At 24.1% G+C, this 20,009-nt stretch overlaps 1 protein-coding gene across 1 annotated transcript in view; it reads right to left on the bottom strand.

Annotated features, from left to right (window-relative positions):
- LOC136972458 (Wilms tumor protein 1-interacting protein homolog) overlaps positions 1 to 20,009 on the bottom strand; it is a 48,672-nt gene that overhangs the window by 26,745 nt on the left and 1,918 nt on the right. The window contains exons 2-3 of the mRNA XM_067267055.1: positions 18,429 to 18,530; positions 17,697 to 17,764 (exon numbers count right to left, since the gene is read on the bottom strand). Coding sequence (XP_067123156.1) covers positions 17,697 to 17,764; positions 18,429 to 18,530 — 170 coding nt within the window. The remainder of the gene's footprint in view (positions 1 to 17,696; positions 17,765 to 18,428; positions 18,531 to 20,009) is intronic.

The raw sequence follows: 20,009 nt of genomic DNA, 5'->3' as shown, positions 1-20,009 counted from the left end.
TGACATCATCACAATGTCGGGCTGCAATTTTTAATCTTTAATTTATTTAATTTAAAATATATGCTCTCCATCTCAAGTTAGTACTGTAGTGTACTGTACCTCTGTACACCATACTTTTCCTTTAACAATAGAGTCGTGCCAGTCATCTATTAACTGCTTTCAGGGGAAGTTTTGAATTGAAATAATGTGACTTCTGGTTTGCATGAGAAGTTTGTATATAGTTAACCGGAGACTCCTGTCCCCTAAGGTTTCCATATCTGGTCTCGGATTTCATCTATCTAACTCCATTCTTGAGATTAAGGAAAGACATACAGATGGACAGTGACAGTGGAAATTTATAGATCTAATAAAAATTGTACAAAATAAACTATTACTGTATGTGTCAATGTGATATTGAATAATTTTTAATATATATAAATTATTTAATGATATGGAAATGAAATTTAAATTAGGAAATGATATACAGGGTGGGCCAGCGAAAACGAAACGGCAGAGTGTTCGTGTTCGTCCAAGCAAAGCGCTCGGACAGGTCGATTTTACTCTCGAGGGGACATCTTTTGCAATAAAGTTTTTGCGATTCTGAATATTAACTAAACAGACATTTTTTTCGAAATAAATGTTTGTTTAGTTAATACAAAATAAATGAGTTTTTAAAATTTTTTGTCGTCTGTTTTATTCAGAATCGCAAAAACTTTATTGCAAAAGATGTCCCCTCGAGAGTAAAATCGACCTGTCCGAGCGCTTTGTTTGGACGAACACGAACACTCTGCCGTTTCGTTTTCGCTGGCCCACCCTGTATATATATATATATATATATAATATATATATCATTTCTAAATTTTAGTTAGTTAATTAATTTTTAATATATGCAATGCTAATTTTTCTTTTAGTGACTTTAAAGCATTCACCAAACAACAATCTCCATTAAAATTGGACAATCATAATTATCCTAAATTACTAAGCAATTAATGCTTTATCATCATGATCTTGATATATCATCATGTCTAAACTGTTTCATTTTTCCTAATGAAACATTAACTCAGTATAATATAGGATCGTAGTACTTATTGACAAACATTAACTCTTTTATTTCTAATTATTTGGTGAAAAAAATCTTGTTATTAATTATTTTAGGATATCAGTTCTATAACATATGGTATTTGAATTAAATTCATTTATTTATTTATTTATTCTATTATTTAAAAGTTACACCAAAAAACTGAATGAGATTATTATAAAAACACTCCAAAAACAAATAATCCAGAAAAAAGAAATTAATTTATTAGAATAACAAACATTTTCAACTATTTAACAGTCATCATCAGGTTTATAATAGTTGAAAATGTTTGTTCTTCTAATAAATTAATTTCTTCTTGTTGGATTATTGTTTTTTTGAATGTTTTTATTCTGTTATTTAGTTTATAAAATGAAAACAATTGCAGAAATTGTAACTAATCAACTCTTGATTACCACTTATTCCACACTAGCTAATATTTCCTGTGTAAGTAATAGCTGTTTACAGAATAATATTTTTTCTTTGAAATGGATGAATGTAAATCCATCTACTTGATTGAAATGTTAATTAAATACAGTATTCATTTAACTGATTAAAAATGATCAAATATGTCATAAATGAAAGAAAATTTATTTATAGATGTTCATATTATATATTAGAATTCTTATGAATGGAAACAATATACAGTAAATTAGGTATTTTATTATAAGTATAAACTTTATGTTTAAGACTATTGCTCTGTTATTCATTATTAATTGACTACATTAATTTTGGTTAAATATGAAATTATACATATAAGTTATTAGTTTTTAATAACAAATCAAACTTTTTTGTCTAGCATAAAAGAATTTATTGAATAATATATTAGGTATATAAATAAAGTTGTTTAAGAGTTCAGATAGTTATCAAATGAAATAGAATAAGAGTTATTCTAAAAAAGATCATTTGAATATATGTAATTTGTACACATATGAATAAATTGTATATAATATGCAAATAAATTGCAAATGATTATGATAATTCATATCATTTGAAATCATTTAAGTAATCTTGAAATTTTTTCACATTTTTAAAATCTTAATGTATAATTTCAGTTGTCACGAATTATACATACAGTATCAATTCATGTCAATTGAAATCATATACATAAAAAAAAGGGAACTATAAAGTGTAACTACAATTCTAAATTAAAAAATTAATATACTAGACTCTTGCTAATCCAGCTGTTCATTTCACAGAGGCATGCCAGATTTGCAAGTGCTGAATTACTGAGAGTGTATAGGCCAAAGCATATCTAAAGGAAATAAATGATCTGTCACCCTTTGATACTGATTCTTTTTGGAAGCTGGAGGGCAAATAACACAGTACACTGACATGTAATACTTTAGACCAGTGTTTTTCAATCTTTTTCTCATTGTTAACCAATAATTATATGCAACTACAAGTTATCCTTATTTATTTCATTTATATATGCTTATTTAGAGTTACTATATGTAACAAAGTACATACAGTAATTCTAAATTACTATTTAAATGTCATCCATAATCAACTATAGCAACATTGATACCATAGCATGTAAGAATACAGGTGATACCACTGTCCATAAATTATATAAAGTAACCTGTATATAATTCTGAAATTTGTTACCTTTTAAAAAGCATCTACAAATTTCTATTTGTTAATTTTGCAATGAGCTGAATTTATTACCTTCTTTGAATGCTTGCTTAATAAGTCAAGATTAATTTATAATTTTATAATATGCTCAAGAATATTTTGTTTATTCATTACTTCATGTATAATAGTGTCTGCTTATGATGAAGCTGTATGGATCATTGAAACTGATTCATTATACTGGATAAAAAATAAAACAGTCTAATTTTGAAAAACTAGAGTTTAATGTCTCAAAAATAAAATGTAGCAATTATTACATAGAAAGTTGCCAGTTAAAACATCAATATAAATGTGCATGGTTACTTAAAAAGCTCTGTTATTTTTGTTTGTTGATTTTTGATATGTACAGTACATAGCATTCTGTAATATACATTTCCACCTCAGCAAAAGTATTTAAAATATTTTGTGGAGTATTATGCATTTGTAAAAACTATTGAATAACAATAATGTTTTGAAAAAACTTCAAAAATTGGCATTATTGGAACGTTGACACTGTCTGCATATGTTGTATTGTCATCTTCATCCTCATTAATTTCATTATTTTTGGAAGACACTAAAGCTAAATAATCATCATTGGTCAAAAGTTCCCTACTAATAACACTGTTATCAACCTTGACATATTCTTCAAAATCATAGTCAGAAAATGCATCCAGTAACTGCAGAGGAAGCACATCTTAAACACCTTTTGTTTCATTATTTGTAAGTTTACTTTTCAAAAATTCATTGAACAAAATGTCATCATCTAAATCAAACCTCTTCTCCATTAGTTTGTAGAAAGCCAGCATGACAAAATCAATTTACTATTGTTTGCATTGCTACGTTTTGCTATGCCATATGGACAAAGTTTATTGCATCAAGAAGATTTATAGAAAATGATTCTTCACTATTATGTATAAAAGTTACCATTTTTGAAAAAAAAATTTGCACATAGCTGCTCTTTAAGCTGTGTATAACCCCTTGATCTAAAGGCTGTACACCAGTGCAATGCAATATAAATTCTTGATGTTGGGATGTATGGGCAGTTATCAGTCAACAATAAAATTTTTTGTTTCTTTCTTCTCAGTTTTTCATCCTATTCTTGCAGTTTGCCACAGAAAATGTCAGAGGTCTTTTGTTAGATTTGTAGTTTACTAGTAGCTGTCGATTTTTGAAACATCTTGATTTTTTGATTTACCATTACTAACAATTTTCTCTCTTCCATTCTCACAAGATTTGCTGCTAGTAGAATGGCAATTCTTTCTTTAGATAACTTTCCTCATGCACTGCTTTCTCCTTTTAATTTTAGCATCCTATTTGGTGTAAACTTATAAAAAAAGACTTGTTTCATCTGTGCTAAAGATATCACAATCTTGGAAATTTTCTCTAATTTTTGGCCATTTATTTTGCAACCAGTCTTCTACCACATATATGTTTATTGCAGCTGCTTCTCCAACAATTTTTTGACTTCCACTACTGTCTTTTTTTTTAAATCTCTCAATCCAACTTCTACTGCATTTAAATGCAGTACTCTTTTCCAACTTGCTTCCTAATTCTTCCTCTTTTGACTGCAAAATAACATCACTAATTGTCGTGTTTTTAAATCTCTGTTGAGAAAACCATTTTAACAATACTTGATCTAATTCCTCATGTGCTGATTTTCTAAGCTTTTTAGCATTCGAAACTTGTAAGTATTTTGTCTTTTTCCTTCCAAATGGTAACAATTGTTGATTTAGTTATACAGTAGACCCCCTATAACACTGTACTTAAGTTCTGTATTATATGAATTCTGTGTTGTGAGTCACTTAAATACACAAGCCAATCACAGACTGGCATGTGTGCAGTTTAAGGGCTACGGCTGTTTGAAAGATTTTCTTCCATAAAATTAACCAATTCTAGACTAATTTGACTCAACATTTCCAAAACACGTATAATTTTTTGGGAATAATCCATATAAACTACGCTATAAACAAAAAATTGTAGGATTACTTACTGAGTGTGCACCATTCGACAATGCCATTGCTTACGCTTGTTTTCGTCACAGAGCAGCTCATCAAATGGCAGGCACGTGTTTCCTGATAAGTTATTTTTCTGTGGAAAATTCGCTGAACTATGGACACATCATTAATAAAAATATAATTTTTATGGCTGTTGAATAATAAATGGATTTTAGTAGGTCTGCTGCTCATTTAAACTCAACAGTTTGTAGAATATCCGCTATTGGTCCAGATTCGACCAATCCTGTCACAACACGAGTCGGCAATAATGTTTTACTGTGTTATATGAGTCTCTTTTAGCATGTTATATGAACACAATTGCAATTTTTTCACCGTGTTATACAAATCTGTGTTATATGAACCTGTGTTGTAGGGGGGGTCTACTGTATTCATTTCTTTACATAATTTGCTTTGCTCATTCACACTGCTTTCCAAACTTTTAATAATTTCATATTTAGACTGTAACATAAATGACTTATGTTTCTGTTTACACTGATTAGGGCCTAGAATCATCATATTTCAGAATTACGGAGTACTGTATGCACATTACTCCGTAATTCTGACTTAGCAAATGGCGAGAGTTGATATGCCTCAAGATTATGTGCAGTTATTCATTATTCAGTATATTGTTATTCTTTATAACCAATGTCAGTAAATGGAATTTTTCTAACTAATAACAGCATAAATTTTAAATTTTTTGGTGGTTTGATTTTGAAATTCAAATCTGAAATACTGTACCTACAGTTGAAATTTTCTACCCAATGAAAAGCATACTTTCAATTTCCAAATGTTAAATGGGTAGAAAATTGAACAAAATCATTTAACTGTTAATAACAGATGAGAAATAATATTTAAAATTTAAATTTCAACACTAACAAATGATAATTCTTGACAGTGTAAATTTTTAAGTTCATTATTAATGGGCCAGTAGATGAACCTCAGAAAATACCTTAGTGAAGTAAGAAAACTGATAGAGAGAGTATAAAAATTTAACTTAAATTTATCTTTGTATACTAGTACATTTATCAATTAACAGGACTTATTATACTGGAAAATTATGGATGCTGATATTTAGTCTTACAGATCAGAAATAATATTTTTTATTTAGTAAGACTAAATATCAGCATCCATAATTTTCCAGTATAATAAGTCCTGTTAATTGATAAATGTACTAGTATACAAAGATAAATTTAAGTTATGATAAAGGACACAAAGGCATAATAATTGTAATTTAATATAAAAATTTAAATTTGTAATGAAAAATTAGCTAAATAAATGTGTGCATTGAAGTTAGTTAATTAAAATCAAAAATACCCAAATTAAGCAACATTTCCCATATTAAGTCATTCTTACCTTCTGTTTAACTCTTTCATGACACTCCCATTAAGTTACAAGAAAAAAAATGTATTTAAAAACCATAGTAATAACTTGAGAGTAATTTCTGTATGTATAATCTGTTATAAGCAATAACTTTTATTTTTTAAATCCAAATATTGTTTACTATATACAGGTTTGTTGTAACTGAAAACAAATAACATTGCTCTTATGGGTGTTTCAATTGTACTTTTAAAATTGGTTCATTATAGCCAAGAGTTCATTATAAGTGAACACTACTGTATTTTTCTGTAAAGTTTTATCTAAGTAATATAATATTTTAATTTAAGAAAACTGCAAATATAATTTTTAACTGATGCTTTCTCTTAATTCTTTTTCAGGACTTTTCTGAAGAATTTTTAACATTTTTATATCAATATTAGATAAAATACTCAGACATAAAAAACTGGCACACATAAACTGGAACTATATACTAAACCAACAAAATTCACACCTAAATGCTAATTCCAGCATTAAAGTTACTTGTTCATTTACTGCTGGAATTAGCATTTAGATGTGAATTTTGTTGGTTTAGATCAGTATTTCTCAACAGGGACAATATCACCCCCAGATGGGTGATTTTTCCAGGTTGGGGGTGATTAGTAACAGTTTATATTTTGGGGGGCGAAAAACAATTTTCTGGGGTGATATAGTAAAACATTATATTAAGAATAATTAGATATTTTATTCATTGTATCGTACAATAATTAAACAAATAGCATTCATATAATCCTTCTTCCTTCCACTTTTAACCCTTTTTGTACCGTCCAAACAAAGAAATCAGTTACAATTAACACAAAAAAGTGATTTGCGATTACTTTTGACAAATTTTGAACCAAAGATAAACAAATTGGCTCAACTTCATCAGCCTCAAGGTTTGCACTAACAATAATTTTTCTGTATACTTAAACATTTTATATTCAATAAAAAGTGTTAGATTTTATTATATTTGTTAAATTTGTTAACACTTATGTTTTTTAATTTGTTAATTATATTAAAATCTAATACGTATTCTGAGTAAATAAATGTTTAATTATTTACAAAGTATATAATTATCAAATAAACTAATAAACCCAACAAAATTTTTTTTGAAGTGAAGGGGGCGATACTACGTAACGATTTTATTGAAGGGGCGATACTACGTAATGGTTTTATTGAAGGGGGCGACGATTCGGTAGAGGTTGAGAAATACTGGTTTAGATGAAATATATTATGAATATTTGGATTTCAATCTTTCAAAATAGAAATAGAAAGTAAAAAAAATTAATATGATTAATAAACAAACATTTAAATTCTTTTTGATTATTAAATATATATTTTTAATTTCAACTCTATTATAAGGAGACAAAGGGTTTTTCCAACTTATTTTTGATTTGCCAGATCCACAATGGAGACAGAAATTAGTGAGAAATGAAGCTCAAAGAATCCAAGTCAATCCATCCCTAAAAATTTCTAAACTAACCTGGGGCCGTATTCTGGTCACGTTCTCTGATCTCTCGTCTCTCACAAGCCGATCACTGATTGGCTAATCCAAATGATTAGCCAATCAGCGACCAGCTTGTGAAAGACGAGAGATTAGAGATGGTGACCAGAATACGGTCCCTGGATTCAAACTCAATCTTCTAGAACAAGGCACATTACAAACTGCACTAATAATAAAATGTATTTTACTTTCTTTCATTTTCTTCATCTTTCATCTATTTCAAAATATGTCCAACAAGAAACTGGTTTTCTCTTCTCAATATAAATAACATGACAAACTTCAGCTCAGGCATTGATTAGCATTATGTAAATATGTATCAAAATATTTATTGCTGAAATTTACATTAGAAATCAAAATTATAACACTATCAAACTATTCTAAATCAATTAAACAACAAAAATTGTATAAAATAAAATATAAATTTCCAGTTTTAATTAAGAAAAAATACTCAAGGGTTTTGTTGAATTTATCAAAGATATGTGATATTAGCTGGTTTAAATTAATACAGTTTACAATATCCTAAAAATATTTGTCCTCAACATCAAATTTGAATACTAGATTAAAATCAAATATATTTAATACAATTTAGCAACATACATATGATTATAATTCTATTCATTTATATATAAAAATTAACAGGTTATAATAATTTATATCTTTCAATGAATTTAGTATTTTGAATAAACTGATTCAATTCAATTTCAGAAATTTGCATATCTTATCATTTTTAATGTTTATTAAAAACTTCAAGAGAATTTATTGTCTTTAAAAAATAATTTAATGAGTATTTCACTGCAACTATCTAGCATAAAATAATCAAGTTCAGTATATACAACATTTGAAATTTGATTCTATTGGCAAAATTTTAAAATTTTTTACAATTGTTTGTCTGATATATTAGTAAAAAATTTATCTTAACATTTAAAAAATACTTCATACTATACAAAAAGATACTGTTAAAACTAATAGTAAATTTAAATTATTTTATAACTAAGAGTAAATTTTAACTAAATTATTACTTCAAATGTAGAAAATTTCAAATTTTGGTGTGTTAGAATGCATAAATTGAAGAAAAAAAAGCAATAAAAACATGATAAAACTTAATTTTCAAAAGTTTTTAATATATGCAATTCAAAAATTAAGTTTATTGCTTTTGTTTCATCAATTTATCTTCATTATAACATACCAAAATTTGAATTTTCTAACATTTGATACACTCAATTAGTGTATGCCTCTATTCAAATCCTTGTCTTAGCTAATTATTATTTGTAAAAAAATGTATTGTCAGATCTGAGTTTCATTTACAATATTTATCTGTTGATTATTCTATATTAATGCATTTTTCTACATACTATTTATCATCTTTTAATGATTTATGAAAACTCATTATGATAATTAATAAAAATTTTCATTACACAATTTCTTAATATGGAATATAATAAATCCTTAATCATCAAGTATATATGTATACATACACATAAAACAGTTAATAATTAAAATTATTAATTAACTTAAACTTTAAAATTTAAATTATTAATAAATATAATAAATTTTTTACTAATATTTATAGATGACCTTTTTTTACTGTAAAAGAAGTTTGCATGTTTTATTTTTTGCTATTTATGGGTTTTTATATTTTCAGTAAATAGTAGTATAATAGTTATTATTTCTATATATATATATATATATTATATTTCTATATATATATATATATATATATATAACACACACACACACACCACACACACACACACACACACACACACTCATTATTTATTAATTCATGAAGAAATGAATTCTATCTCTTGAAACAATCTACTGTATATAAATAAAAAGAAATCAATTAATTAAATGAAACTAAATTTTTTTTTTGTTAGATAACAGTATTAAAATGTCAATTGGCTGTTGGCTATGAACCAAAATAAGATATAAATTAACAAATTTTCAATTGCAGTACTTGGTGTAATTAAAATGCCAATCCTTATTTCTGTTTGTAATGTTGAACAATGAACAATCATTTATTTTCTGTAGTTTGCAAGGACTAGTTCATATGAAATATACAAAAAGATGCTATTCACCACCTTGATTATATAAAAACATATTCAAGGTGGATTGGATTCCTTGTCATCTTTGTCTATTCAAAGAACAGTCATTTTAGAATTTTTGTAATATTCTAGGAATTATATTAAAGAAATATTTTTGCAGAGAATAATAACTATTGAAATAATAATATTCGGCAATAACTTTAAAATTATACAGAAATAAAAAAAAATAAGAAAAACAAATGCTTGGATATTCTATTTTATGATCAGAAATGTGATTATTGTATTCATGTTATAATAAAATTTGAGATTGGATCAATGTTGAAAGTGAAGAAAAATTTCAGAGAAAATAATAATAATAATAATTTAAAAAATAAAAATGAAAAATTATAATATTATGTTTAATATTTTGAACAATACAGTAAGAAATATTGAATCATAAGAAGTTATTTTGTCATGCTGAAAACATTTTAATGAAATATTTACATTTCTTTGAATAGTTTGTATTTTATCCACTTGCCTCATACTCAATAAACTAATTTATTGATAATATTAATGTGATTTATGCTATTTTATAAATTCAAGTTTTGTATTTGTATGATTTAATTCTGTATTCTTAGTTAATTACTATTGTACTTATTGTCCATGTTGATGTTTGTTGATTAGATTAATTTTCATTTATGATATTTCTGAAATTCTAAAATTGAGATCTTTCCCTGATAATATTTATCTTCTTATTAAACTAGATTTTTTTAAAAAAGATTGTTGATTTTCATTTCTTATAAATTTTATGTTTTTAGATTTAAAAAATTATTCAAATCAATTAATCCAATATTTGTTAAAATATGTTCAAGTTTTTCATAATTAATCTTTTTATCAAAATCTCCCTTGTTAAATTGAAGCAAAAATAAAAAAATTTTAAATAGACCCATGTTGTAATCCCATGTATTTTCTATATGTGGCAAACTTTCTCTTGTAGAAAAGAACAAACTTTTTAAAACAAAATGTAATTATCATACTTTAATTTATTCTGCCAAAGAAAACAGAACCAGCACATGACCTGATACAGCAATTTTATTTTATTTTCCAATAATGATATGCATTCTGAGTATCTTTACTCCTTTTCAGTTATCCATTTCTTAATATAGTTACACATATCACTTTCATAAAGAAGTTTAATATCCAAACCAAGCATCTTAATAAAACTCCATTTAATAAAACTCCATTTACCATTTCTTACAATATTGTCCACAGTAAATATTGTAAGAAATGGTAAATCAGTTTTATTAAGATGCTTGGTTTGGATATTAAACTTCTTTATGAGAAATGTCATTGAAAATGATGTGTGTAACTATATTAAGAAATGGATAACTGAGAAGGAGTAAAGATACTCAGAATGCATATCATCATTGGAAAAATAAAATAAAATTGTTGTATCAGGTCATGTGCTGGTTCTGTTTTCTTTGTAAAAATAAATTAAAGAACACAATACAACTTGAACCTCACACCAAATATCACATAAAAAGAAAGTAAAAATATACACTGAATGCAGCATTAATAGTTTTTTTTTAAATTTTTGCTAGTACTTTCAATGTACTTTTCCTCAAGATGATGAACATAAGTACATTGAAAGTACTAGTGAAAATAAAAAACTGTTAACACTGCACTTGATGTATATTTTTACTTTCTTTTTAAATTAAAGATTAATAAAAGCACAGTTCTCTAAACTTAAAGGTAAAAATGGTAATTATTATATCTTAAATTTATAGACATATGTGATTAGATAGATAACTCAATTCAACTATTTATCTGACAATGAATTTTAAGCAGAATTCTTAAATAAAAGATTGCTATTTTTTTTTAACTATATAGCTTTTCTTATATACAGTAAAGGCTCCATATTCAGCAAAACTGCCATGATTAGAGAAAGAAAAAATACATTGAAAAAATAAAGTGGGGGATTCAAAAGAATAGATTATATATTTATATATATACATATTAGAGAAAAACATTTTTATACAAAACAAATTTTTCAGAATATTAGCAGTTGTTTACCATCATCATTTGCAATTTTTCATTTTCTTTACTTCAAACCAGAAGATAAAAATAATTATGATTTGCATATACCAGTTTGTCCTTACAAAACTTCCAATTTTCATGTTTTGAATATTCTTATGTGACTAATACAGAGATTTAAGGTTTTTTTTCCTTCTAATTTTTCAAGACAATCTTCACAATTTTTACTCCTCAAAAAAACTTCTACATTTCTAATCTCTCTTTCTCAATGAATCTTAAGATAGATTCAGTTTTGATGAAAGCACAAGTAACCATAGCTGTTGATTCTTCTTCCTGCAAACAATCTACTGATTTAATTTTGTCTTCAACAGACATCACTTTCTTTGGTATTTTTGCTACTTTGCTACTAATGGCTTTTACTAGAATGATAATGTTAAAATGTAAAGATAAAAAAAAACAACTAAATAAAATCCATATATAAACATAATGTTAACATTCACGATGAGTAGGCATATAAAACATGATATTTACTATCTGCATAAATGCATATACTGTAATAATTCAAAAAATTATGATATAATATTCTAATAGTCAAATAAATTGCAGTGAAATACATTTGAGATTACAACATTAAAAGTTATTTATTTGCCTTTTTATCCATTTTTGCATTATTTTTGTTAACCCTTCTGTATTAATAAGTGAATTTTACCTTCAAAAACTGAAAAATAGTTACAAATACTGAACTGTGAGTATGTAAAATGTAAAGTTTTTACTGTATTTTGTTACATTCAATATAAATAAAAAATTAATATATGAAATGCTATTGAAATTTTTAATTAATTTAATGTTCAAATATCTAAGCACTATTTTACTTTTTATAACTTAGTATTAACGTTTGAATTTCTCTATCCTAATGAAAAAAATGCAACCAAGTTACTATAGTATTTTTATTTAACAATAAAAAAATAACAGAAAACTATTGTATTGATTTTTAAACATTGGTAAATACGTAACTGTTTAGAGCTTTAAAATGGTATTTTAATAGTAATTTTTAATAAGTAAATTTTAAGTGATGAATTTAAAAATCATTATAAAAAAATTCAGTTTTACACATTTTAAAATACAGTATAATTTTTCTTCCCTGTTAAAGAAATTATACACACAAATTTAATTTGAAAACTTTGTTAATACATTTTTAAAACAAAAATTAACTTTATATAAACTATTTATATAAAAACCATTAATTAAAAATTCATTATGAACTTTTTAAAGATACTTTTAATTAAACAAGATAATATTTAAATAATAATGTCCTTTTTTAAATAAATCAGTTAAATTTTCTCATTTGTGATAATTCAATGGAATAATCTCATTTGTATTAATTATAAGAACATAATTATTAAATTTTTGATAATTTTTTTAATATTCAAGAAATCAATTAAATTTCATAAGCTGAATTTATTTAGTAAAAATAACTACACATTAAATTATGCATTGAATAAAGCCTATTACACTATGATATTCTATTAATCAATAGTGTCAATAAATAAGTAAATGAACAATAAATACTGTAGTATTAAAAATTTAAATTTACTAAACACTGCAATTAATGATGAAATATTGTATTAATTAAATATAATTTAATTAATAGTTGTCCCTTTTCATAATGAACATCTCTGAATTTACTTTCTATTATGAAAGAGATAATTTAACATTAATTGAATGATTAAATAATGGATGAAAAATTTTGGATAAAGTGGAATAAAAATTATCTATTCCTTAGGGATAGATAATTTGAAAAATGCATTTACCTATTTACAATTGAAAAGAATCAAATATCAATTTTAACTTATTAACTTAAAATATTACTGGCATTAGATGTCAGTAATTTTACAGACAATCTAGTGTTACTGAAGAAAAAAATATATTAAATTTATTCTTCCTAATAAATTTAATATATTTTTTCTTCGGTAACACTAGATTGTTTGTAGAATAATTATATCAAATCTAAAAATTAAATGTTTAGAGTAATAAGTTTAATATTATATTTCACTTAACACAACCAAACTCTCATAGTCACCTGTTCTTAAAAACTGCTTCTTCAGCAGGGCTATCACAAGTTGGCATGCAGGACATGCACTGCATAAAAGTGTCATCAAGTAGAACTAAAAGCCAGTCCTAATTAAATGCCTGATTTGAATTATGAAATGATAAAAAATGAAATAAACATGTTGAAAAAGTAAAATTGCATGCTGAAACAATCCAAGTGTCAATGGTTGCATTATATATTTATATAGATTTATAGTATTTCACAATCAAAAGTATGCAAAATGGCCAGGAAGACATGTTTATTCCTCACCAAATAAAAAATGAGAAATAAACATGTACAGCCTAGTATATAACAATGTTGTCAAATGTTCATATCACCCAAGCCCAATTTTAAAGGAGTTTTGATTGAATTAAAAAAAAAACCAGGAATTTCGAGTATCTTTGTATTAATTTGTAAGGGATGGGGGAAAAAGTACTTGTATTCAAGCTTGAGATACCCTAGTGAAGGCATTGTTCTTCAGTGTTTATTCTCACTATTATAATTACAAATGTATTTTGGATTCCTGTAATCCATCTTCAGGCATATTAACAGTCAATATCAAAATTACAGACATAAAAAAAATCATACTTTAAGAAATATTTCTCTAAAATTATTCATTTAATAGACATCCTCTTTTCATACAACACTTTACACTGACAATATAAACTCTGAAGAAGCAGTTTTTATAAATATTACGTTTCAATTTTAACTAAATTTGAATATTTAAAGAACTGGTTTTTGTGTGGGAAAATAATGTATTACCTAAAAACAAAAAATAAAAATAACCAAATTAAGTTAAAAAGCAGCATTTATTTCATTGAAATAAATGTAATAAATGATTTATTTCATTGGAATAAATCATTTATTACTATTATTTCAAATAAACACAAAAACTTTTTAAAATTTTTAACTTATTAAAAACAAAATCAAGTTTTAAAATATTTTGACAATTTTAATTTGAAATAACATAAGGATTTTATTCCTCTGTTGTATAAATAAAACATAGAAAAAGCATATTGTGAATATTCGAATAATCCAAATAAATTTAATACTACCATTACTACTTCTAACAGGCATCTCACACACACCAAATCAATAATTACAATTTCTGTCAGATTATTTTCTAGCAGCTGCTAATTGTATAAAGTATAATACATCTATTTAGCTATACACATACATTTTTGAATCAATTAATTTTTTGGTTTATTTATCACTTTTGTTTAAATGTTTTGCATAATGGTCAATTTACAAAAGAGTTATCAGCAGATAAAAATGCATTGTCTTCAATGGAAAATACCAAACTATTGAATTCATCCTAAATAAATTAGTTGTTATTATTATTTCAGATATTATATACAGAAAATATTGCAGATAAATACAAAGTTAATTATTATACTGAAATGTTACCACCAAATTTAAGAAAAATTATCAATTATGATTTAACTGAACAGCTGATTTCTGAGATTTATATTTTGGAATATTCTTTGCTAATTAATAAAATATTAGTCAGCATTAACAATCTTATAATGGTAATTAGTTTAGTATTAAATGATTTAAAATGAAAACAAATGAAAACAACATTTTTACAAGCAAATATTGAAAAAAATTGTAATATAGAAATAAAGATTAAAAATTTTAAAAAATTTAATAATTATTATGAAAAATAATAATGATGAAATAAAAATTATTTGAACTGTGTATTTTTATTTAAAAACTTTAAATTTTATGAAAAAGAAAGGAAATTATATTAAAATGTTTTTAACAAAATTAACTAATTTCATTTATTAAAAATTTTATTAGAAACTTAAACTATCATTTATAGATCATTTAAATTATTATATATATATTTATTTATTTTACTAAATCATTTGTTATTTGTAACAATATATATCAAATATTTTTTAGATATGACATTGAAGCATATAATGTTCTATTTTTTTTTAACTACAATTTATATGAATCAGAATTTTATTTCTTCTTTGACATATTCTAAATAATTCTCTCCTTTTTTTATTTCAATACAGTAAATATTACTCATTACTAAAAACTTATAAATATATTATAATAGCATATTCCAATATTTTTGATATAAGATAAAATTCATAACTCTGATGTATCATTTTATAGAAACAATAAAATAGTAATAACTTTCTTTTTTATTTTATTTTTTTAAATCCTACTTTACTTTCAATCTTATATATTGCTTTAAAGAGAATATTTTTTTTCACAATTTAAAAGGAACAACACTAAATAACCTAAATTTTTCATTAAAACTTAAGTTTCATTTCATTCTAATCTTTGAAATCTGAAAATAAGGATTTTTTTGACTTTCTTAATGATTTTTAATGCATTTGAATATGTATTAGACTTTCTGTTGCAAATTTAATATACAGAATGTTTAAGTACATTAGAATGAACATAATACTTCTCAAATATGGCATTTATAATAAAAACCAGTTTTCTTTGTCCTACTTAACAATTTACAAACAAATAAGGTAAAAATAAAATAAGTGAATCTTTTCATTCTTGAAACTTGATTTTAAATGACTTCAAGTTCTTTATAAAATTACAAATTTGTCGGTATTTTAAAAACTAAAAATCTTTTCTAATTAAACCTATGATTAAATCATTAAAAAATTTATTTATGCCTTTCAAAAGAAGGTTAAAAAATTTTCTTGTAATTATTTTATAAAACATATAAATTCGTTTTCATAAAATATAATTTAAAGAAAATAAAAATTTAATTAATTTATTAATTTTAAATTTTTTATAAAATTATAAGAGAAAATTAAAATAGTAATTTATATTTTGATTTTAATTATATAATCTTAAAATTTATATATAATATAATTTGTATTGTTAAAAAACAAAAACAAAAAACAGTTTGATTGTAAAATATATTTAAATAAGTAAAAACTAAATAAATAATGAAAAACAACTCCAAATCCTTTAAAATATAATGAAAAATCTGCTTTATTGGAACTCATTTAAATAACGGTTTGAGTGAATTCCAATAAAGCAAAATTTCCGTTATAAACTTAATAATATATTTTTAATGTTAAAATCATTATATTTAATTTTTTCCTAGAACAATAGTTATTGTAAATAATTATATATTAAAAAAAAATTATTATTTTAATAATAAATTATAAATTATTAATAAATATTGCCATTTTATAAATGACAAATGTAAAAAAATTATATTACTTTTAATGTTACATTCAAGTAAAATAATTTGATTTCATTAAAAATATATAATTAACTATAAATAAATCAATTAAATGTTAATTTAGTCATATGTAACAATTTTAAATGAGGCTAATTTAACATCATTTTTAAAACTTAATTTTTTATCGAGTTTCCTATTTTACCATTAATAATTAAATAAAATTTATGATTAAATTTAAATTTTGATTACATTATTCAGATGTTTTATTATATTTATTATTAAATACAGCAAAAAAACTTATTGCTGTATCTTTAGGAACACACATTTAGTTGAATTAATGAGCCTAAATATCTAAAAATATATATCTAATGTTAATGTATTTTTAGATAAATAAAAGTATCAAATAATAATAACAAATTTAAGCAAGAGTTCTTAGATAAAATTAATAAAAATTACTACTTAGTTTAAAATAATATTTTATATATACAGTATATATTTTTAAAATCTAGTGATTTGCAATTAGCTAAATAACTTTTAAAGTAAAACAAACCTTTTATTTTTTCAATAAAAATATTCTTTTCAAATTATATATATATATATATATCTTTCATAAAAGTAAAAAATCTGAAATTTTAGAGTGATTACAGTTTGACAAAATAAATAATACAATATGTATACTTGACATGAATAATAACTTTATAATATTGTTATCCAATTGTTTATTTTTTCATATAAAGAAAAATACAAGTAAAAGATAATACAATTTATTTTTTTGAAATTAATAAATATAAATATTTTTTATAATATTCTTATTATATTAAATATAATCAATATAAATAATTAATTCTTTCAATTAAAACTTACAAGATAATCTTCTTCACAATATATTTGGCCATTCACATTATAAAAAGCTTTCCCTCGTAATGTTCTCCCTGTAAAATTTTCAAATTCAATTTATTTACATTAATTCACCTGTTAACAAAAAAAATATTTTATTTTAAAGCCTTTATAAATGTTATATTATTATACTATTATATCAAAAACTACAAAAAAAAATATTTTTATAAAAGATTTTATTGATTTTGTAAAAAATATACAAAAATATAATTTCATTGCATCTTTTTTCTAAAATAAATGGATAACATTATTTCATATATACTCTATCTAAAAAGTAAATTTTCTAGGTTTAGATATTCTTAATTCTTCCAAATTGAAAATAAACAAATGACATAATTTTAATATGAGAGAATTAAATAGTTTTAGCTGATTAAAATTGAAAATAACAACATATCGAGTATATTTAAAATTAATACCCGTTTTTACTTATCTTTATCAACTAAGGTTATGTAGAATAATGATTTAAATTGAATCATTAGTAATTTAAACAAATTAAACACAAAAGAAATCTTTTAAAAAATTATTATAATCTTTGATTCAATTGACTAAATATAATTCAAGCAATTTTTTGAATGATCTAAAAACTAACGAATATTAAAAAACTAAAGCCTTTATTTATAGTTGCATTTTGTTTTTGTGATACGTATATATTTCCTATATTTTATAACTGAAATGATAGACAATTTGACAGACACTCACCACAAGAACAACATATAAAACAATTTGTATGATACAGATTTCCCATTGCTTGACATGCTTGTCCTGTTCCTGTTACTTTTTCACCACAGGTATGGCAAATACCTAAAAACATCATTTAAATGAAAGCACTAATGATTTATAAAAATTACAATATAAAAGTTGAATACAAATTATATAGTACAATTTATTATTTTATATTTAAAATAATTAACTATATGGTATTTTATTAAATAAATTTTAATAAGGAGAAAATATTTTGTGAAACAAAAACTTAATATATTCTGCCAATAAATAATACTACGGCTATGTATTAATATTTTGGATGCAGGTAATTTCGAGTATTTCGAAGAAGCGAATGGTCAAACGAGGAAATTTTTTCAACCGAGGACGTTACTCGAATATATTATTTGTGCGTAAATGTAATCTTCATTGAATATAAATCACGTAATCTAAAACACAATTATCAAATATTAAAAATTAGTCGTAAATGAGAACAAAAATTTCTCATTTAAATTCAGTATGATAAGCTTAATTTATAATTCTATGAATTGTTTAAGGAATTACAAACCTAGAAACAAAAAATTAAAACATTGTTGAATATTAAATAAGTACATACATAAACTAGGTCTTTAATTTAAGCTATTTACAATTTAATATTTTTCGATATGTACAGGCGACATTTTTATATATTTATTTATTTATTTTTCAATTCGTGCATAAGATGTCCATAATCACATTTAGGGTGCCATTAAATATCTAATATTTATTCCAGCATCGCATCAAGAATCTCTTCAAGGCGGCTAAAAATAGAAAAAAAAAAGAAATACCCGTTCGATGTACGGAAAACGTTTTCATCAACTTTTGAAAAAAACATAAGAGACGAAAAAAACGTAAAACTGAGATAAATATACTATAAAAATTCGAAAAATACGAACAGCTGCTATAGCGAATGTTTATCATTAATTCATAACAGCATATCCTTTTATAGTCCGATACTGAATTAATCGCATTTATGCATTTTACAATCTCGGTTTGCTTTTGTTTTTTTTGGGGGGGGGCTTTTAACTCTTTTTTTTTCGATTACCCACAAGACAAGAAGATAAGAAATGACATCAAAAAATGTCTTCCGTTCGTTTGGGAAACGATAGTGACAAAAGCAAGACTGTAGTAGACGACGACATCGGCTCCAATATGTCTTAAAAGCTTCGTTTATAAAAGAAAAAAACGTAGCAGTTCCATCAATAAACAGATTCTCGGTTAAAATTGTTATTAAAATTTCCATCTGGAGAAATTTAACGGAGGAAGAAGAACTACATCGTGTCTCCTTCACTTATAATTCGAGCGTGACTAGCACGAAAATCGCTTTTTGTTTGTTTAAAAAGCGAGAAAATACGTCAAATAACGCGAAGTAAGTGACAAAAATGATTTTTTTTCACCTGCAACGCATTAGAAAGCAACACGTTAACTTACCACTCATGACTGTTAATAGACTGCACAGACACAGGTAGAACTCGACGCCCTCGTTTATATCACGTCAGCCAAAAACGACCCCCACTCAACTTTTGCCAGACTCTTCCCTGT

Source organism: Centruroides vittatus, unplaced genomic scaffold (assembly GCF_030686945.1).
Source record: "Centruroides vittatus isolate TY-2023 unplaced genomic scaffold, ASM3068694v2 contig_2908, whole genome shotgun sequence".
Taxonomy (NCBI): Eukaryota; Metazoa; Arthropoda; class Arachnida; order Scorpiones; family Buthidae; genus Centruroides; species Centruroides vittatus.
This window is presented reverse-complemented; position numbering and strand designations above follow the sequence as displayed.